Here is a 22966-nt window from a genome sequence, read left to right on the forward strand (position 1 = left end):
TAGAAGAGATTCACATATGTCCAGTTCAAGCAATTGGTATTCAAAGCTTTACACTTTCAAATGCCACCAAGAGAGAGAAAAGGGAGCTTGCTTTGCATTTCACACCTTCAAGAGAGGAACACTGCTTTTTATTGGTGTTTAAAGCTGAGGGGATAAACAGATTCCTCTTCTGGTTTAATCCAGTCCAACATACCCTGGCCTCTAATCTGGGGAACCAAGTAGCACTGCTCCCAGGCTTTAAAATCACAAACTCCTGCCTTTGGGTGGTTGCTGATATGCCAGGTGCCATACAACAAGGCCCACGATTACATGTTCCTTTAGGGGTTGTGGTTTTCTCTCATACACAGGCATGGGTTCCTTCAGCCCCTCACCCCCTTGCAAAATATTCATTGCTCTATCTGCAGTGGGTGACAATGGAACTTTCTCAGCATGCACTTAGACCAGAAATTGGGTTTGTTTCTATTTATGGACGGGAGGGGGCTGTTAAAGGGCATAATGGGTAATGAAAAGTGCAGAGAATCACACTTGAAATCTGAAAATAAAAGTTGTGGAAGGAGTGAGATTGTTTCTGACCCTTACTCTGGGGGCCCTGCCCCACCACTTTTGTTTGCAAGCCACGAACAATCCCCTCTTCTCCCTCTGTCTCCTAGTCAGATAAAGGCCTGGTTTTTTTTCTTTTACTTTGCAAGGAACAAAATATCAAAGGAACATAACAGCCACCTTTCCAGGTTATATTATATCAGCCCTAATTTCATAATGCCCAAGAGGCAATGTGTAAGGCAAGTCTATTCTAGATGATAAAAATTTTGTATTTTAATTGACAATGGCAACCTTCATTATAAGGTGCTATTATGATGTATTTTGATAGTATTTCAGCATCTTTCCCAGTGCTGTGGGTTTTTGAAAAATTGACTTCTGATAAACTCTTGAATGTTACCTTCAATAATAACATGTCCCTTTTTTATGGATAATATCTTTTTAAAAATTATTTTTATTAATGGAAGAAAGATTGATTACTAGCTGCTATTGAATCTGGTGACCTGTGCCAAGTTCATCATTAACAAATGTTGACCTTAAGCAAGTCACTTTGTTTTCTCTTGGCCTGAAATTCTTTATGTATAAAATAAAGGGGTTGATCCTGGTGTGGTGGTTCATACCTGTAATCCCAGCAACTCAGGAAGTGGGGCGGGAAGATCACAAGTTCAAAGGCAGTCTCAGCAACTTAGTTCCTAATAATACAGTGAGATCCTGTATCAAAATAAAAAGGGCTAGGGTTATGGCTCAGTGGTTAAGTGCCCCTCGGTTCTATACCCCTGGCATAAATAAATAAATAAATAAATAAACAAACAAACAAACAGAATGAAAATATCCAATGATTTTATTCCTAGCACTATACAATTTACAACTTATAAAAATGCTTCTTTAAAGTATTTTTTAGCTTAAACATTCTATGCTCCTCTTCATAATCTTTTCAAAAGAAATACACTGTGTCTTCCATAGAACAGTCTTCACAAGAAAATACACACACACACACACACACACACACACACACACACACACACACCTCCAAACAAATGAACTGAAGTATTTCAGGACAGTTACTCTTTTGAAGAGATGCTTTATGATGAGCAACATCTTTTCAAGATCAGTCTCAAATTCTAAAAAAGCCTATTTGGTGGCAAAATACATCTCACCCCCATAATCACTTTTTAAGTCTACTTTCTATTATCAGATTGGGTACATTCTATGGTTTCATGTTCAGGTTCGCTGTCTTCCCTCTGCCATCTCCTTTCTTCTTACTGAACCATCTAGTAAGATTTTTACTTTGATTGTATATTTTTCCATTCTAAATTTTCCATTTGGTTCTTCTTTATGTCTCCTATTTATTGACAGAGATTTTCTATTTCCCCCCATTGGTTTTCAAGTGTGTAATTGTTTATTGAAGCATTTTTTGATGACTGCTTTAAAATACTTTTCAGATAATTCCAACAGCTGTGCTATTTGGGTGTTGGCATCTGATGATTGTTTTTCTCATTCAATTTCATATATATATATATTTTTTGGTTCTTGGTATGATGAGTCATTTTTATGTCTTCTGGACACTCTGGATATTACAAACTCTGAATCTTATTTTAGTCTTTTGTGTTAACGGATCTCTGTGGAAATTGTCAGGAGGAAGAAAGGCACCTACTCTTTATCTCTGAGGGTAGGTGTAAGTCTAGGCTCCCTCTTTCCATAATCAAAATTTGATGATAATCATTTAGAATAATGTGAGAGACAAAGAACAGTTTCTAGAGCTAAACAACTCTGAGTCGATCTTGTACCCTGCTCACTGCATGTTATAGGATATGCTACATGAAGTTGTTGAACTCAGTTTTCCCAAACCCAAAATGTAGAAAATAATGTGTATCTGGGTATCCACTTCCAGGATTAGAAATGAAACATATGAAGAGCCTGGTGCATGGCAGATGTTTCAACAAACATCAAGTCCGTCCAGTTGCAAAGCAAGAATCAGTGTATTGCCAAAGAAGATTCTGTAGGGCATACCAACCCACAGTCTCCTAAGGATAAAAGCTCTGTCTTCTGTCACAATTCCACATTCTTTTTTGCATATTTTTCCTGAGTAATCCTGTTTTCCAACAACAGTTCATGTTTGGTAAGAAATGGTATGACATATTTGCAAAAAAATTTACTGCTGGTGACATTAGGAACACCAACAGGCCTTCAGATCTTGCCCTGGTTTCCTTGTTTAAGTTCTCCACTTATTTCATACAATTGAATGACTTAAAAAAAAAAAAACTGCCAAAAACTTGTTAGAATAAAAATCTCTCTATAGTAAAACCTCCCTATATTGGAGATTTTCATGAATTCTCTCTTTTTCTTGATAAGCCATATCATTTTATCCGTGAGATATTCCTTACCTTTGTTTCTCGTTTATTTATTTATTTTTGTGATACTGGTAATTGAAGCCAGAGACATTCTGTCACTGAGCTACACATCCCCAGCCCTTTTTATTTATTTATTTATTTAAATTTTAATACAGAGTCTCAGTAAGTTGCCCAGGCTGGCCTTGAACGTGCAGTTAGTTGTCCTGCCTTAGCCTCCTGTGGAAATGCAATTATAGGTGTGCATCATCACACCCAGTTTCTCAGTTGCTTTTAATTGTGGCAAAATACGCATAATACAAAATTTGTCATCTTAACTATTTTTTGGTGTATATTGTTTTAATGTCAAATACATTCATGCTTTTGTACATCCAATCACCAGCACGTTTTTGTCTTGTGAAACTGATACTACCCAATTACCAAGTCCTGGTTTCTTCCTCCTCTGGTCTCCTAAAAAAAAAACTTTTATTTTCTATTCTATGAATCTGACTCCTCTAGATAGCCGATATAAGCAGAATAGTATTTTTTCCCTTTTGTGACTGGCTTACTCCACTTCACACAATGTCTTGGTGGTCCTTCTATATTGTAGCCTGTGTCAGAATTTTTTTTTTCTTTTTAAGGCTAAATATATTCCATTGCATGTATGTACTATATTTTGCTCATCCATTCCTTTGTTAAAAGACACTCGGGTTGCTTCTACCTTTTGGCTATTGTCAAGAATGCTGCAATGAGCATGGGTGTACGAATATCTCTTTGAAACCCTGCTTTCAATTCTTTTTCTATTATATATTCAGAAGTGAAATTTCAGTAATATTGTTTACATTAAGTGTAGTATACACCTTATTTGGTATAAAGAAGGACCTGACTCTTTTATATAGCCACATACTGTGTGTGTTATGGTATTGTATTAATCAGCTCTCTGTCAATGTGACAAAATACCTGAGATAAACAACTTAAAAGGAGAGAAGGTTTATTTTGGCTCATTGTTTCAGAAGCTTCAGTCCCCTGTTGCTTTGGGCTGATGGCAGCACATGGATGGGGGGCCTTTTCACCTTATGGCAGTCAGGAAGCAAAAGAGAGACCTGAAGGGCACACCCGCAGTGGTCTAACTTCTTTCCACTCAAGTTCCACCTGGCTAAAGGTTTCACTATTTCTCAATAGTACCATAGGCTAGAGATCAAGGCTTCAATATGCAGGACTTTCAGGAACATTCAAGATCCAAACTCTAACAAGTGTCAAATAAAAAGTTTAGGAATATTATTTAAAATGCATATGGCTGGGGATGAGGGAGGGAAGAGTAGAAGTTCATTGGATTAGAGAAAAGAGAATGAAAAGGTGGAGATTCCAAGAATGGGATCCTAATTAGACTAGGTTATACTCCATGTATGTATAATATGTCAAAACCCACTCTATTGTCATATATATATATGTAAAAAGAACAAATAAAAATGCATATGACTACAAGTGACAAAATATCCAAGTAAGCGAATTTAACAAAATAGGATATTTATTAGATTCCAGAAGAAGACTGTAAGGAAGTTGATCCAGGTCTGATTTGCTGGCTCAATCCACTAGATTTAATCTTCCATTTTTCTCTGGGAGAAGGTTGACGTTTGCATTCTTTGTAATCTCATTGTCACACAATGTCAGCCGCAACTGTAGGCATTTTCACTCGGGAAGTAAATTGAAGAAGTTAAAGTGGTTTTCTTTCTTAGAGAGGAAAACAGCTTTCAGAAACTTCCTATAGTCTTCCTCTTATACTCAGTGGCCACAACTGGACTATATAGTTACCTTTATCTCTAGTAGAAAAACTGAGTATGTGACAAAATGGAAATAGATTATCATGACTGAGACCAAGCTTGAGCCATCTTCTCAGTGTGAGCACATCATCAAATATGCAAAATTAGGAAAGTTTACAGGGAAGAAAACAAGAAATGACTTGGATAGGTATTGTCTGTGTGGTGGGTCAGCACACCTGCACTCCATCCCTTCTGTTCTTAGCAGGTGGTGCTTATTCATGCCCATGGGTGGTCGTGGCTCATACTTCCAGTGCACCCATTTATGTATGGTAATCATTTCATATTTCCTTAGTCCTTTTACTTTCCCATTTTCCTGAAAGGTGCATTGATTTCCTTCTTCCATCCTCAATGTCTCATTCTCCCAAATCTCACTTCTAGTTTTCATCTTCTTTTTATTTTACTGAGAAAAGAGATTTACAGAAGAAATCTTCCAGAAGCACCTACCATCACTTCCACCTACCCTCCTACATCTAGTCCATGTGTTCTACCCTCTTTATCATTATCATTCCTGTTCCCATTTAAGGCCTGTCCTCTCCACCTGTGTGCAGTGGCCATCCCTTCTCAGGGTTATGGATCCAGTAATTGTCTGTGTTCTTCTCTCACTACAGGATCATTCCTATAGGTATACTTACACGCCGTGATTTCTTCAATCTTTAAAAAAATATGGTAGTTATCATTTTTCTGATTCACTTTCTCTGATTCACTGACAGTTTTTATAGTTACATTCTCCATCTTGTCCCTTCTCATTTTTTTTTCCTTAACTTTATTCCAATCTAACAACTGCCCTCACTATACCATCAAAACTGATTATCTAGCTGGGTGCCGTGGCACATGGCTGTAATCCCAGTGGCTTGGGAGGCTGAGACAGGAGGATAGAGAGTTCAAAGCCAAAAAGTAAGGAGCTTATAAGAGAGCATTTGGTCTTTGGTTAATTGAGGGGACATGGGAAAAATGGAGGAGCTTTGATGGGGAAAGGGGGAGACAGGAGTTAGGAGGGGACATGGGGGTAGGAAAGATGGTGGAATAAGATGGAAATCTTTACCCTAGGAACGTGTATAACTGCACATATGGTGCAATGCTACAGGGTGTACAACCAGAGAAATAAAAAGTTCTGAAATTGTGTACAATGAATCAAAATGCATTCTGCTGTCATTTATGCCTAATTAAAATAAATTAATTATGTTTTTAAAAAGAGAGGAGCTAAGCAACTCAGTGAGATCCTGTCTCTAAATAAAATACAAAAAAGACCTGGGGATATAGCTCAGTGGTTGAATGCCCCTGAGTTCAATCCCTGGTACCAAAACAAACAAACAAAAAAAAAAAAGAACAAAACTGATTGTCCATGTTGCCAATGATGTCCATGTTGTTAAATCCACGTGGACAAATCTCAAGTCTTCATCTTTCCAGAACTGTGAGAAGAATGTGACTTTGATGATAACTACCTCCTCCTTAAAGCTCTCTTTTCCTTTAGCTTTCAAGAACTCTTCTGTTGCCAAGATTTTGTCTTAGTGGCTGATCCTTTTGAGTCTCCTTCTTTGTTGTCTCTCTCCAGGAAGGTACCACGGCTCAATCCTTGCGATGTCCTCATCTTTATCTGCATTTAATCCCTTGGCAATGTATTAGTTTGTTTAAATTACAGTTTGGGCATTTAGGGTGTGGAGCTGGCATTGCTCAGCTCTGGTGAGGGCCCTCTCAGCTGTACCACCCATGGTGGATGGCAATGGGGGGAGTGTGTGTGGGAGCAAGGGGTTACATCACCAGACAGGAAGCCAGAGAAAGGCTGGGAGGAGCCAGAGAAAGGTTGGGAGGAGCCAGACTCTGGCTTTCATGACAGTCTTCTGGCAAGGAAAGAATCAACCAGGGTCACAGAAGAAACACCTGAGTCCCTTTCAAGGGCACAACTAACTATCCTAAAGATCTTTAACTGGGATCCACCTCTATGTGTTCCACCACCTTTTAAGACTACCACCCTGGGGACCAAGCCTCCAACATTGAAATCACAGCATTCAGCAAATCCTGTGGGTTCATCTCTCAAATTATATCTAGAATCTGACCACTTTCACCAATCAGTACAAGCCACCATCATTTTGTTCCTGGATTCATATAATAGCTCCCTATGTGGTCTCCTGATTTTTGACCTTGCCTTTTTTATTTATTTTTTAATCCATAGAACAGAATAAGCCTTACCACTATGCAAAGCAGTATGGAGATTCCTTGGAAAACTTGGAACGGAGCCACCATTTGACCCAGCTATTCCAATCCTCAGTTTATACCCAAAGGACTTAAAAACAATACACTACAGGGACACAGTCACATCAATGTTTATAGCAGCACAATTCACAATAGCTCAATTGTGGAATCAACCTAGATACCCTTCAGTAGATGAATGGATAAATAAACCATGTTATATATATACACAATGGAATATTACTTAGCATTAAATGAGAATAAAATCATGGTATTTGCAGGTTAATGGATGGAGTTAAAGAATAGTAAGCTAAGTGAAGTAAGCCAATCCCCCAAAACCAAAATGCTGAATGTTTTCTCTGATATGAGGATGCTGATCCATAATGGGGGTGGGAGGGAGCATGGGAGGAATGGAGGAACTTTAGATAGGGCAATGGGGAGGAAGTAGAAGGGAGGGGACAGAGGGATAGGAAAGATGGTAGAATGAGATGGATATCATTACTCCAAGTACATGTATTAAGACAAAAAAATCATATTCATGTATATAAATATACTTCACATAGTAAGGGTAATATCAAATTTTGTACTGAACTAGGGTTAGGGTTAGAGAATTAACATTAATATAGAATATATGAATAGTCATAAGAATGTACTTTTGAAATTAAGTGTGAAAACATATATAAACATATAGAATCTGAAACAGGGAAGAATAAATTGTGAGTCCTCTGAATAGATATTTTGTAAATTCGGGGACGTATGGGTAAAACCTATATATAATATATTTTGATATGCATTAAAATTTAACATTGAAAATAGAAAATAAATGTCAAAACACTTTAAAATTTTTTTAAAAAATAGTAAGCCTTGTAAAATATCAGTAGGCTTAAGTCATATCTCTGGCTTCCATGTCTACTCAGAGTAAAAACTAAAGTTCTTGCTTAAGAGTAAAGTTTTACAAAGCACTATATATTCTTGGAGCCTCTTTACATATCTGAGACATGAGAAGAGTCTTTCCTTGCACAGTCTGAATATCCTTACCACCAATTTAACCAAGCATGCTATCTGCAAAGAACTGGGAGAAAACAACAACAAAAAAATCATCTTCACCAAATTTTCCTTAGGCTAGGCTAACTTTTTAGCTCCCTACATAATTTAGTCCATCCAACATATCTTATTATTGTACTTAGTGGCCCCCTTACAAAATGTTTGTTCTGTGTCTATGTAGGGTAAAGTGCAGCAAGATTTCTCTAACAAGAAGGGCCAAATATAAAGTCACATAGAGAACAAAAGAGTTTCATTCTTGTTTATGCAACAGATCCAAGATTAATACAGTTCCATCAGTTCCAATAATTCCAGGTCTTTAGGGAAGTTCTGCTCCACACTGTAAGTTGGGGGTCTAGAATCTTCCTAAGTTACTGCTTTGCAAAGAATTAGGACACTATTGTCATCTGTATGGTTGCAGTGTGGTCAGAGAGTAGACATGGGTCAAAAATGGAAGGATTATGTACAGTCTTAGCTCCCAGACCTAGATATGACTTTTAAAACTCACATTCACTTCCTACAACCAATGACCTAGTCACAGAGTCACTTCTAACAAAAAGGATATCTTGAAGTTAGTCCATAATCTAAACTGACTTTGGAAAACCTGCAGCCACCTCTGTTGACCCATCCTCATTACTTTGGACCCCGATCCTTTAATAGTCGTAGATACCAAGGAAGAATGCCCCCATTCATTAAAAAGACACAATATTATTTCTAACGAACCAGAAGTAGACTACAATCTGGAATTCAAAGTTCTTCATACCACTCAACCACAAAGAGAATAAAAGTGTATCACTGTGTTAGCTGAAATTGTTTCAAGAAATAACTTTCAAGAAAACTAGTTTGCTGCGAAACAATGGGGAGAGGGAAGAGTTTGCAAGTGAAGAGATCTTTTGGGTACCTGACACTGCTTCCATAGTCAACAATAAAACTTCTAGAAGATCAACATGCAGGACTTTCAAGAAATGTTAGTGTGGCTCACTTCACCAAGTAAAGAACACTTGCCACTTGAGAAGTTTGCAATAGGGAACAGATAGTGGTAAATGAAAAATTAAAAACATACGTAAATTCATCAATAGTGCACCACAATTGTCTTTTTCTTTCTCTCTTTACTATATAGAATATATACATATATACCAATTTCTCTTTTTTCCCTCCCACTTTTTCTTCACTATTTTACATAGGTTGTCTTAATATATTTAAAAGACTAGTTTTATATAGAGAGCCTGATACCAAGTAGAACTGACTAACTTAAAAGAAGAATGAAAACTACTACATGCTAGATATAAGGAGTGGTAGCATATTAGATTTCCTTTGAGAAGAAAGGCTAAGTACATTTTTATTGTTATTGTTCATGTATTTGTATGAGTGGTGATTGCATTATGTTGCATATGAGTATGCTTCTATTCCAATAGTTGCTATTCAGAAGTTCAGCTATGAGGTTATGGGCATATTAGGTAATGAAAGGAGTAAGCTTGATGGGCATATTTTTTTTGAAATTTCATTCTATCCTCTTTTAATTAGAGAAAAAGAAAGTTAAATCTTCATTTCATGAATTACCTAATGAGTGAATTCGAGTTACACTCCTTCATTTAGTTGTACTCATGTTTGGGAAGTAGAAGAGAAGCAGAAATCATTCTTCTGCTTCCTTTAAAAATCATCTCTTATGAAGCTGTGTCATTGAAATGTTGTTACATTTCTGTAACGATGTTCCAGGGACCATTCTCCTGCTTCAGGTTATGGAGAGTCAACAACTTCTTGAATCCAGTTTCCTAACTCCTGGATCAATGTATGCTGTGTATTCTTAAATTTATGACTTCACCTGCAACCTCAGAGGTAGTAGCTCCCTTGTGGGTTATTTATAATAAGTTGTTCTGAGAGTTGTTCTGGAGACCTGGCTTATGTCCACTCATTTGTTCCTTCTAAAGACTTTAAACTTAGCAATTTCCTATGCTGAATACTGAAGATAGGACAGTTTCTGTTGCCAGCACTGAATTCTCAGATAGGAGTGTGATTTTATTCCTTTCTTCCCTACTTCTCCGTCATGCTTGCTGGAATGCCAATGTGATTACACCATTTTGAACCAAGACCCTGAGAGTTATCTACCACAGGTATTAGAACTATAAACTCAAAGTAATCAAGTTCTTGAGGACGTTATATTTTAGAGTTGCTCTCCCAGCCCTGAACTACTTTCTTACAGATTTTATATAAAAGAAAAACTTGTATCTTTCAGGCAGTGTTATTTTGGGCATTTGTTATAATCAGCTAAATCAAACTTCATTGATACAAACTCTGAGGAAGATACAGAGAATGTGGTTAATTGTAATTCTTTATCCATAACACACTGTGCATACTTGTGTGTTTATTTGAAACATATACCAATGGACATCCTTCGCAGCTTCTTTAATAGGCTATGGTTTGAGTGTCTGTATGATTGGAGGCTTCATCCCAGGGTGCTGGTATTAGGCAATGCTAGAATCTTTGAAGAAGTGGGACCTACCTAAGGATAGGTCCTTAAGTCACCAAAGATATCAGATAGTTCTCAAGAGACACTTTGGTAGTTTTCAGAGCAGGGTTGGTATAAGAACAATTCTGGCTTCTCTCACTCTCTGTTTCCTGGCTCAGATGTAACCTCAAGCTCTGATCTTCTCCCACTCTTGCTGTCCATCATGAGGTGATGCAGCCAAAGGGCGGCCCTCACCACAGAGCTGGTGCTATGCTGTTTGAACTTTGAGCCTCCAAAAATGTGAGGAGTCAGGTATGTTATTATAGTAACAAAATCTGACTAGTACCTCAATGCAGAGACTGGAAAATTGATAGTAACCTCTTTTGTTCTGTGTGGTACCTCCCATACGCCTTCCTCCTCCACCTGAAATGTCTGTTGTCTCAAATTGAAGTTGATCTTTCTATTACTTTCTTTATTTTCTCTTTTAAATATTTTTTTTCACTTCTCTTTTTATAAATATATTATTTTGTCTTGGTTTCTTAAGTCTTACAAAGTTTTGATCATTTTCCATGTAATCTTTTGTTATTCTTGTTAATTTTATGTTGATAGGATTTATCCATATGTCTTGCTCGTTGCTACTGAATGATTCAGTAGCTTTCACTCCAATTTAGTTACCTGTTTTCCTGTTAATAGCTATTTGGTACTGTGAATAGTGATGGTATGAGCATTTTATTGTAGTATTTGTCTTTAGGTGTTTAGGTTCAAGAGTCTGGGGTGGAGTCATATAACCTAGGAGGAAAATTGCTGGGTCACAGGGTAAAGGACTATTCAATCTAATAAGACAACATCAAACTGATGCATCAGCTTCTGCTTCTACCAGAAATGCACTTAGGTGCTGATGAGCTAAGTGTCTACAATATTTTTATCATCAAACTTTTTAATATTTCCCATTTGAAGAATATAAAATACTATCTACTTGTGGTCTCTATTTGTGTTTTCTTAATAAGTCGAAAATATTTCATATATTTAATAGCATGTGCATGTACAAAATAGGGCTGGGGATATGGCTCAGTGGCCCAGTGCCCGTGAGTACAATCCCTGATTTAAAAAAGAAAGTATTATTCTATGTAATATTGCCTTTTAAAAAACTGAAAAAATAAGAAAAAGCAGTTTGATTTAAGGACTTATCTCTAAAGATAAGTCCTTAAATCAAACTCTAAAGATTCTAGCTCTGTCCTGTGATATTTCTGTTTGTTTTTTGCTTATTTTTCTATTATCCTTTTTTCTTGATTTGTTAGACTTCTGTATCTATGCATGACACTTATGTTTTATTGGTACTTTATGCTGCAAAGATCTTTTTTTCGGTGTAAAAATAGTCATTTTACATTCTTTCAGTGAATTTTGAAGAACTGTCCATTTTAATGTAGTCATATTTATCAAACATTTCCTTTTTATAAATAATTGCTTTTGCTAACTTAAGAAATGTACCCCTGTTTCACTATCATAAATTAATAATTTATTTTTATTAAATGTTTTAAAATATTGCTCTTAAAATTTAAGTCTGATCCATCTGGATGAATTTTCACATGATTTTAAAAGGTTTGCAAATGACATACTTAATTCTCCCAATTGTACATCATGTATCTCATTATGTTCATTATAGAGATGACAAAACAAGGGTTCAGAAATAGAAATGTGTTGATGCTGCCATATCGATGTTCACAGCAGCACAATTCACAATAGCTAGACTGTGGAACCAACCCAGATGCCCTTCAATAGATGAATGGATAAAAAAAAAATGTGGCATCTATACACAATGGAGTACTATGCAGCAATAAAAAATGACAAAATCATAGAATTTGCAGGGAAATGGATGGCACTAGAGCAGATTATGCTTAGTGAAGTTAGTCAATCCCTAAAAAACAAATACCAAATGTCTTCTTTGATATAATGAGAGCAACTATGAACAGAGCAAGGAGGAAGAGCAGGAAGAAAAGACTAACATTTAACAGAGTCATGAGATGGGAGGGAAAGGGAGAGAAAAGGGAAATTGCATGGAAATGAAGGGAGACCCTCATTGCTATACAAAATTACATATAAGAGGTTGTGAGGGGATTGGGAAAATAAACAAGGAGAGTAATGAATTACAGTAGAGGGGGTAGAGAGAGAAGATGGGAGGGGAGGGGAGGGGGGATAGTAGGGGATAGGAAAGGTAGCAGAATACAACAATTACTAATTGGGCATTATGTAAAATTGTGGATGTGTAACCGACATGATTCTGCAATCTGCATTTGGGGTAAAATTGGGAGTTCATAACCCACTTCAATCTAATGTATGAAATATGATATGTCAAGAGCTTTGTAATGTTGTGAACAACCAATAAAAAAAATAAAAAATTTAAAAAAAAAAGAAATAGAAATGTGTCTAGGTGCATAGCAGGTAAGCCGCAAATCTGTAATATCTGACTGCCTTTTGTACCATAGTGAGGAACCCCCACAAAGGAATTATTAAAAAAAAAAAAAAGTTTATCTTTTTCCAAGAGTTCATCTATCTTTCTTTAATTCCATGGCATTTTTAAGCTTTGGCCAGAAGACAACTTATTAGAAATACCTATGAAATACTGTTGCACTGATGTTAACTTTGTTCCCATTGCTTTTGAAACAAGTGAATGAGATGCACCACAAACCTGGAGAAGAATTCTGCCTTTGTTATTCTAGACCCATCTTTGTAAAAATTTTGACCCCAAGCTGCATATGCCCAAGAGTTTGTTGTTGTTGTTTGGTTGGTTGGTTGGTTTTTGGTTTCTACAGCCACTTAAAACTCTCAAGTTCAAATGGTTATAGAATCCTGGCACATCTTTTCTGCCACACATAACTTGCATTACTTTCCCCAAAGGAATCATTTCATATTGAATGTGATTACTTCAATTAATAAATCTAATGGAAGCAAAAGAGCTATTATCCTCTGCCTGAGTTCTTTCTCTCTCTCTCTCTCTCTCTCTCTCTCTCTCTCTCTCTCTCTCTCTCTCTCTCTCTCTGTCTCTCTCTCTCTCTCTCTCTCTCTCTCCCCCTCTCCCTCTCTTTCTTCTTTTTTGGTACTAGGGATTTAAACCAGGGACAGTTTACCATGCAGCTACACACTCAGTCCTATGTGTGTGTGTGTGTGTGTGTGTGTGTGTGTGTGTGTGTGTGTCACATTATAGTTGTACATAATGGTGAGATGTAATATGGTCAATATTCTTCCCCAGTATTTCCTCTTTCCCTTTCTGCCTGCCACCCGCTGGTCCTATTCCTCTACTAATCTCCCTTTGATTTTCATGAGATTCCCCTCCCCCACTTTTTTCTTCCTTTTCCCTCACCAGCTTTCACATATGAGAGAAAAAAACTACAACTCTTGACTTTCTAAGTTTGGCTTATTTTGCTTAACATAATGTTCCAACCTTTTTTTTTTTTTTTCCTGCAAATGCCCAGTCCTTTTTAATTTTTTGTTTTGGCACAGGGTATCATTATGTTGCTAAATTTCTGAGACTGGCCTTGAACTTAAAATTTTCCTGCCTCAGCTTCCTGAGTTGCTGGGAAAACAGGTGTGAGCCACATGCATTCAGCCCCTACTTTACTTTTAACGGAGATAAAATGTTGATAGAGATGAAGAGACAGGACAATTTTAGTGTATTTAAAAATTGCATACATAATTGCATGTGATTCCCTTTTATACAAATAAATTGCTAATAAAATGTTTTCCCAGAGAAAATAAACTCTGCAAAGAATGTAAAATAGGATTTCAAACCCATGTCAATGACATGAAAATTATCTTTTCCTTACTACAAATATCTAGTATTGTATTTTTACTTGAATAAATACATTATTGCATGCTAACTAATTATTAGGCCATTTGAGCCATGTCTTGGTATAGAGTTAAAACTTTTTGCTTATTTTTAGCAATAGAGAATTTCCACTTCGACTCTTCAGCATAGTTTCTAAGCCATTCCCAAACCACAAGTATCACCCCTGAGGGATTATTTGGTGTTTTCATTCTTCTCAGTACTTCATCTCTGGCAATTTGACTGGTTCAACATATTGCAAGATGGCTAAATGGTAAGAGAATGACAAGAGTCTACAGGGCATTTAAACAAGATTGGCAAACTTGCTACACTGTTGATCTTGGAAAACAACCACAATGTGCCCTATATTAAAATATCACGACCAATATGATAACTTCCATGAACTTATAAAGTGAGCATATACTTTGGGAGTGCTCTCATGCAAATCACTCCATAAAATGCCCTGAAGAGTGGGATTAAATTTATGTATTATGAACTAAGGACATGTATAATTATGATTTTTATGCCCTCCTTCTTTTTCTTTTCCTGTTCATTATAAAGTTTAACTCATCTAAAATTCTACTCAAATTTATTATATTTGCAATATAAAAAGATAAATATATCAAGTTGTTTCAAAGTAATTAATTGAAATACTTCTGCAGATGTAGTCAAATGTTCTGCTATTTCCTATTATCGAGGGTGATAGAAAAGATAATATAAAGTTACTAGAAAAAAAAATAAAGACCTGAAAAATTACCAACTTTCTTTCATCAATACCTTAAATGATGTCATATTATAAAGTTATAATTTCTATTATCCTTTTAATATTATAAAAATTAACATATGTGAAACTTATGGGGGGTTTACTACCAACTCTTAAAAGAACTCTCAAGAATATAATTTCAGTTGTCAAAGAGGAGACAGCATGATCTGCAAATAAAATATGGAATGACAAATATCAAGAAATTTTGATGGTAATTGGTTTGCATCCTCCTTCCTCTCTCGCCACTTCCCCCTACCCCACAAAATGAAAGAACAGCACAGCTTACCAGTTAAATTATTGGGATTAAAATTATAACGGGTTGTACCCCATATATGTAAAATACATCCTATTGTCATGTATATCTAAAAACAGCAAACTTTAAAAGGAGTTGAATTACTTGGATAATTGCTGTAATTTTATTATAAGTTATAATATAAAGATAGAGATGAAAATTTAGTCAGTATTGTAAATGGTATTAATCTGTCTCTATATACTTTACATGCAGACTTCTGGTATTATGCAAACAAAATATCTATAGACAGAAAAATACAAGAGATGAATGAGAAAAAACAATTTATTATATTTTTAGTTGGTATTAGAAATAATAAAGTAGGAGCCTCCTAGTCCACACTATGGACTCAGTACAAAATCAATCAGACATTGAGAGGTTAATTTTTGAAACCTTTTTTTTTTTTTAACTTTTCAAGATTCAGTAGCAGAATATTTCATTATAATTTTCTCAAATAATGCTTGTCAGTATGTGTTAGAAGTCAAGCCAATGTTAGATTGTTTCAAGTTCAACTTACAAACAGGTGTGTGATATGTCTTCTTGTGTCTTTATAACATAGCATTTGAAAAATAATTTGTTTTAATTTATAACACAAAGCCTTCACATAAATATTTTAATGTATTTGACTTCATAAAAATATACATGTAAGTTTCAGAACTTAATAATATAATAAAAGGCCAATGCAATACATTGCTGTCATAAATGTAACATCTGGGCTCTTCTGTACATTGATTATATTCTAATCTCTTTGTATTGTTTACTTATTTATTGTCGTTGAGTATAAACAAAACATTTCTGAATACAAAATGAATATTTATATACTTCTTAAGATAATTATCTCAAAAACAAAACTAAATTACTTAAGCATTTCAGCAAAGAAATACAGAAATATATATTCAATTTAACTATCTAATAGAGTACATCAAGGAGATGATCCATTAACTTCCAAAAATGAAAAGCAGAATTGACTATTCTTGGCTACTTTTACATTAATATATCAAATTTTATATAGTGGCTTTAACCATCAATTCATAAAGAAGTAAATTAATATCAATAAAATATTATTAAGAAATCATCTGCTTAGAGGTTCTTAAAGTATTATTATTAATGAAGCCACAAATCCAAAATGTCAAGGCACATGCCAAGAATGTGTGTATAAGTATGCAAATTTTAATAGAACTCATCAATTTATATGATTGATCACCAGTGATATTCAAATAAACCTAAATTTTCCAGTCTTGAGGAAAAAATGTTTCAAATTTATAAGCTTTCTACAGAAGAAAACTCAGTTGAGGTTTTGGCAATTGAGCAGATGTTAGTAGAAAGAAAGAAAAATAAAAGAATACTGAAGTATGCTCACTAATTGAGCAAAATCCTATAAATGAAGCCCAGAAGTTCATATGTCCTTTGACTTTAGTGAGTCTTTAAATAATTATAATGAATCTGTAAGTTCTAGCCGGTCTCGCTGCTTATGCATCATTAAAATCAAACTTCTAGTTGTGCCAGTGTATTAACTTGTCTGTATATTCACATAATTAGCACCTCATCATTTCATGCGATTCTGGCACTTGGTCTCATCCTCAGTCTCCATTAAACAGTGCAAAGAGTAATCACTACAGCCTCATAAAATTTTTCTTTCAACTTGTGTTATTTTCCTTGTATGAAAATAAGAATTTGTTTAAATTCTTTCACTGAGGTGAAAGTCTGGGCCGATCAATAAGTTTTCCAGGTGTTATTCAAAATATGGGATAACTCAGAAAACCAAAAAGCTTTATTCAGTCTAGATTCATCCTCTTTGGCCCTTGCAGCACCTATGGAACTGCTAGGATTTTGATTTGGGCATCTTGGAATATAGGAGCTCAGAGTTCAGTACCCTAGCCACACTGTTGCTACAAAAGGAGATAATTTCTGCCTGGCTGAGATTTATGTTGATTTTAATTTTTAAAAAATGTGTCTCTATTTTCTTTTTTGGACTGGCTTTTTTTGATCAGCCTAACAGTCTCTAGGACCGCACCCCTAATACTTCCCTGAAGTTATTGCTTTCCTGAGCCAAAGAAAACATTTTTTTGAGAAGTTCTTCAGTCTGGTCAACCAGTTTTTAGGTGATTCTTTGGTTGCACGTGACGGAACCTGTATAGAAATACTTGGGTTTCCCTTTTTTCTTCTTTTTTATTTTGGAAAGGGGTTGGGTTGAAAGGTGAAACCCATAGGGCAGCCTCCTGCCTTCTGGTCTCCTGCCTTCTGGCCAAAGTTTCTCCTGGTCAAGTTGGTGGCTCTGATGAGCGAGAGGAGCCCCTGGACGTTGCTGATTGACCTGCTCCTCACAGTAGCCTCCCGGCGGGTCAACCAAGGCGACATTTGCGGCTGGACTCTTGCAGGGTGTGGGGGCGGGGTGGGGGTTCGCCTGAGCCAAAATCGCAGCGGCCTCAGGCACAGCAAACAGATGCTGGAGAGGAACTCGGTTGCTGGAGCTGTGGAGTGGTGGGTGTCGGGCACCAAGCTGTACGCACTGAGAATCAGGTAAGGGACGGTCGCCGGTGGTCAGGGAGGCAGAGGGAGATGTTGGGAAGATTCAAAAAAGCTTGGAGCTCGCGGTCCTGGAGCGGCCCAGCCTGAAGCTAGCTATAGAGCCGAGGCTGTGCGCCCGGAGCGCGCGGGGACCTCTGGACTACTCTTCCAACCCGGTCCCCGCGGCAAATTGCTGCTTTCAAGGGTCTTAAGCAGGTTAGTAAACTCCCACAGCCGAGACAGGCTAGGCTGAAAGCAGCCGCACCTGTTGCCAGAAACGACCCCCGCCTCCGTACTGTCTCCCGCCCTCGTCGCTAGGGCGCGGGGTGTGGCCCCAGAGAGCGCGGCCCCGCGCGGCAGCCGGGCGGCTAGCTCCAGCTCCTGGCCTGTCTGAGCAATCTGAATGGGCCCCGGGCCAGGGCCAAGGTCACGGTGCCTCTCCGGTTGAGGCCCCTTTGGGCTGCTGCAGCCAAGGCCCAACTGTGTCCACGTTGCTTCTCCTTCCAGCACATGCCCCAAATGGGAGATGGCAGAAACAGCCCTCAGAAATAAATCCGTTTGATCTTCGGGCTTGCTCCTTTTTTGGGTGTTCAGGGTTTATGTGGAGGGCGGGAGCCAGGATTACCGGTGGATCCTCGGAGTCAACTCAGCAAGGCAAGATGCCGTGGTGCCTCCGCTCTTTGAGCCCTGACCACTGTCAACCCATTTCATAGCGAGCAAAGTTGTTCACTTTATTTCTCATCGTTTTCTAATTGTTAATGTCTTCAACGGAGGACTCCAAAAAGTCCTCACCAAAAGTGCTTATCTGGCTGCAGTCCTGGTCCTTAGGTCACCCAACACTCTCACTCTTTTCTTTAGGAAAAGCAGAGGGCAGCCAGAGAGCGGAGAGCGCGCGGCACCCCGTCAGGGTCCGGGGATGACACAGTAGATCTCTCATTTCAGGCACCGTTATGTTTTTGAAACTAATATCTCCGAGGTGGACTCGCGTGTTCAGGCAAAGACTCTCTTCCTAGCCCAGTGCAGACCTCATGCTAGGCTGGTCGCGGTCAGCCTAAATCCCTTCCGCAGAAAGGCCGGCCGAGGGAAACCATCTTCTGGTTTCCCTCACTTTCCAGGCCTGCAAGTGAATGGTTTAGGTATTTCTAGGTCTGTTCTCCCCTTCTCCCTCCCCTTCCCGCCCCCCTCCGCTTTCTTGATTAACTTGAAGATACTTTAAACTTTTTTTTCCCGAATTGTACATTGAGAACTTTTTAAAAATGTTAACATACCTTGCAACAGCATATTTTTTTTTTACTCCTTCATTTAAAATCTGCTCTGATTTTGCTACTTTGAAATCAAAACTCAGGCTCAGTATTTTCAGTTTTAGCCAGAAAAGATAGAGGAGGATACTCATGGGTCAGAAAGTGGCTTCCGAGGACCACAGAGCGGAGCGAACGCACAGGCTCCCTGCGTGCTACCCACTTTTTCTCCAGTAAAGCGCTCCCCCGCCCCCCATAGCCACTTGATCTTGAGGAGCGCGGAAAAGGTCTGTGCTTAGGACTCACTTCCCCTAGCTTCCGTCCATCGCCTGGTACTACAGATGTTCTTTTTGAGCCCATTTTCGCATGAAGGATGCGTGAGATGTCAGTATCTTAGCTAGTATTTTAGCTAGTGTCGTGGGTTGGGAAACATTTCTTTTGCTTGGAAGTTAGAATTGAGTTTCCAACACCATGGAATTTCCTGGATCCTTCTTTTAAAGAAACTTTCCTTCCACCTAAGCGGAAGCAGTAAAAATGTTTTGTGTCCAATCTTCGGGAGCATTGATGTTATGGTTTGGGAGGGGGACTGATGACTTTGCAGTAAATCAATTTTGGTGTAGAGAAAGCATCTATTCCAAAATTGAATCTCCCATCCGCTGGTAGTGCCAGGCAACATTCACGACATGACTGTATGCCAGTAAGGCACAGCCTCATAGAATGTGCAAACTGTGGACTTGGGCATACATCCTTCTTCTGTTGACCGCTCTATTTGTGTCATTGGAGAGTGGAGACTCCTCTTCTTAGCTCTCACAGTGACTCTGAGCCACAGAGGCCCTAATGCCTAAGGTTTGAGTATTGATTTTGTTTCTTGTTTTCAATGGCGACACTGCCTTAACTGAATGTCTGTCCTCGGTTCCTTCAAGCCCGCAGCGTGGCGGTGCCCAGGTTCTCCCAGAGGCCACCGTGGGACTCCCTTCTTTCGGAGAATTTTTGCCTTCCCTCCCCTTGCTCTGCTTAACCCAAGTTTTGCTCAACAAAAGAACACAGCAAAGGGAAAGGATAACCTGTGCCGACTTCTGCACTCACAGTGCTCCCACCCCAGGCCTTCTCTTTATCCTCAGAAATTGCTCTGGACCGCAGTGCCCAGGCGCGCACGCACAAGGGATTCTCTCGGTCCTTTCATTGTCCGACCCCAAGCCAACACACACACGCCAAAGTATTGTACTATTCGATCCTGAGCTCCTGCTTCCCCCATCCCGCCAGAGTGGGGCCAGCGAAGAGGACCTACCAGAGGCTCTCGGCTAGCCCGCGCCGCGAAGCTTCGGGCGGGAACTGCCCCAGCATCTTCCGCTAACGCCAGAGGCGAAATGGCCTCTCCGGAGCTCTTGGGGATCTTTCCAATTCCCAACTCCTTCCCAGCCCCATCAGCTCCTTTTTCTCTCTTTCCCCTCCAGGTTGATTTTCTTGTAAAACAGACTTTTTACCCCTCCGTTCCAGATCTAAGAAGTCAGAGAATTGCACAAAATTAAAATTATTTCAATCTATGTTTTAAATGAAAATCATAGAAAAAGACTCCTCCCTGCAACAGTGTCAGCGGCAACCCCATCACTAAATAGGAACCATACTTTGAAACCACACCAGAGGGGCCCAATGTACAAAATTAGCAAAATTTCAGTGTGTAGGAAAGGAGACCTAATGAAAAAAAAAACTCAAGACAGTGAACCTGGGCATGCATCCTTTCTCTTCTCCCAGCCCTGGCTAATCGAATCTGCCCTTCATCTGCACTTCTTTCCCTCAAACCTTTCCATTTGGGACCCGTTTTTGCCTACATGTCCATAAACTTCAGAGTAGTGATAAATGAAGGAGAGAAAATATTTCAATTCATCTCTCCAAATCCAGAGGATCCTGCACTAACCGTCTGGCCAGCTTCTCTTCCCTTCCTTCGTTTCCTTAAGTGTAAGATTTGGTTAGGGAAATTGGGAAAAAAGGGTGGGGTGGAAGAAAGTTAAAAAAAAAAAAATCAGGAGAGCTAGAGCTAGAGCGGTGAGTGTGTCAATCAGAGGGTTTTGTGCCTGGGGGCTCCTAGCGGTTTGGAGCAGAGGTGTCCCTGGGCGGCCCCACAATGAATATGAATAGGAATCCTTGCTAAATGGGACAGCAAAGCGCACCGCCCTGAATGATGGCACGTCATCTTAACCAGTCCAGGATAGATAGGAGGGCTCCTTTTGTCTCTTTTCTCCGCCGCAGCTCTATAAAAGCCCCTCTTTTTCAGCGTGAGGTTAGTTCAAGCACACACCAACTAGCTGTCCAGGAAACAGCCCAACCAGAGATAGGGGCGCGGGGAGGGAGAGAGGCGGGGCAAGACAGTGCCTCCGCTTTTCTTTTCAAGTCCTGCAACTGAGAAGTGGGTTGTTGGGCTGTGCGGATTTTTTAATAATCAAGATTCTCCTTAACTTCCCGCCTAAAGCCTCCCCCACGGTAGGGCCGCATACCCTGTAATAAAATGAATTCTGATTCGAGCTCTGTTTCCAGCAGAGCTTCATCTCCGGACATGGATGAGATGTACCTGAGGGACCACCACCACCGCCACCACCACCACCAGGAGAGTCGTCTCAACTCAGTTTCGTCCACACAGGGCGATATGGTGCAGAAGATGCCTGGGGAAAGTCTCTCGCGGGCTGGCGCTAAGGCCGCGGGAGAGAGCAGCAAGTACAAAATCAAGAAGCAGCTGTCGGAGCAGGACCTACAGCAGCTGCGGCTGAAGATCAACGGACGCGAGCGCAAGAGGATGCACGACCTGAATCTCGCCATGGACGGGCTGCGCGAGGTCATGCCCTATGCGCACGGGCCCTCGGTGCGCAAGCTCTCCAAGATCGCCACTCTCCTGCTAGCCAGAAACTACATCCTCATGCTCACCAGCTCCCTGGAGGAGATGAAGAGGTTGGTTGGCGAGATCTATGGTGGCCATCACTCGGCCTTCCACTGCGGGACTGTGGGGCACTCGGCCGGACACCCGGCGCACGCGGCCAACACGGTGCACCCGGTGCATCCCATCCTGGGCGGCGCGCTCTCATCCGGTAATGCCTCGTCGCCGCTCTCCGCCGCCTCACTGCCCACCATCGGTACCATTCGGCCTCCCCACTCGCTGCTCAAGGCGCCCTCCACGCCGCCCGCGCTGCAGCTGGGCAGCGGCTTCCAGCACTGGGCCGGGCTGCCCTGCCCCTGCACCATCTGCCAGATGCCGCCGCCACCGCACCTGTCCGCTCTCTCCACCGCCAACATGGCCCGGCTGTCTGCAGAGTCCAAGGACTTGCTCAAGTGAGCAGCGGGCCGGCCCGGCTGCTAAGGATGAGGAGAGAGCGGCGGGGGGAGCCGCGGTGCCGGGCCGGGAGGGAAGGGGGATGCTAGGCGCACGACCTGCGGGGAGGGCGGGCGCGGGGTCCCTCGGCCTCCCACCCCGTCGGAGAGATTTCAGATCCCACTTGACCCCCTGGGAGAAAAGACCAAAAACAAACTACAGTTTCTAGGAGGTAGAGAAGGGGGACTCGAACCAGACGTCGTGTTTTGCATGCATGCTTCTTTTCCCCATGCCGCGCCAGTATTTCTCACTGCCATATGCTCTTGTCCAAAACTGCATTTGTTGTATAAAGACGGGATCGGTGTAGTTAAAAAGATGCGAAGGAACTTTCGATTTGACTTTCTCTGGCTCTGTTCTCACCTTGGGAAAAAATGGCCATCCTTTTTGTGCGAAACAAATGTAAATATTTCCTTGAGATGGATGCAATTATGAGTCTCTCTGTCCTCACCATAGTTTTTCTAGAGACAATGGAGAGAAAGAGGGAGAGAGGGAGAGAGGGAGAGATGTGTATCTCAAGACCCAAGTTTTGAATCTCAACTCCCGTCCAGGGCATGACAACCTCCTATGTGGGTTTTCCTTTTCGACGCAGTGTAGGTCAAAAGAATGCATGCACGCTTCTAAATGAATCTTGT

The 22966-nt window shown here is 39.9% G+C and overlaps 1 protein-coding gene across 1 annotated transcript; it reads left to right on the plus strand.

Annotated features, from left to right (window-relative positions):
- The first annotated feature begins 21479 nt into the window (after positions 1–21479).
- On the plus strand, positions 21480–22298 carry Olig3 (oligodendrocyte transcription factor 3). Its single transcript, XM_005329804.3, has one exon. It carries the CDS (start codon positions 21480–21482, stop codon positions 22296–22298), a length of 819 nt encoding a protein of 272 aa, XP_005329861.1.
- Positions 22299–22966: the final 668 nt, after the last annotated feature.

The sequence above is a fragment of the Ictidomys tridecemlineatus genome, chromosome 8 (assembly GCF_052094955.1).
Source record: "Ictidomys tridecemlineatus isolate mIctTri1 chromosome 8, mIctTri1.hap1, whole genome shotgun sequence".
NCBI classification, from domain to species: domain Eukaryota; kingdom Metazoa; phylum Chordata; class Mammalia; order Rodentia; family Sciuridae; genus Ictidomys; species Ictidomys tridecemlineatus.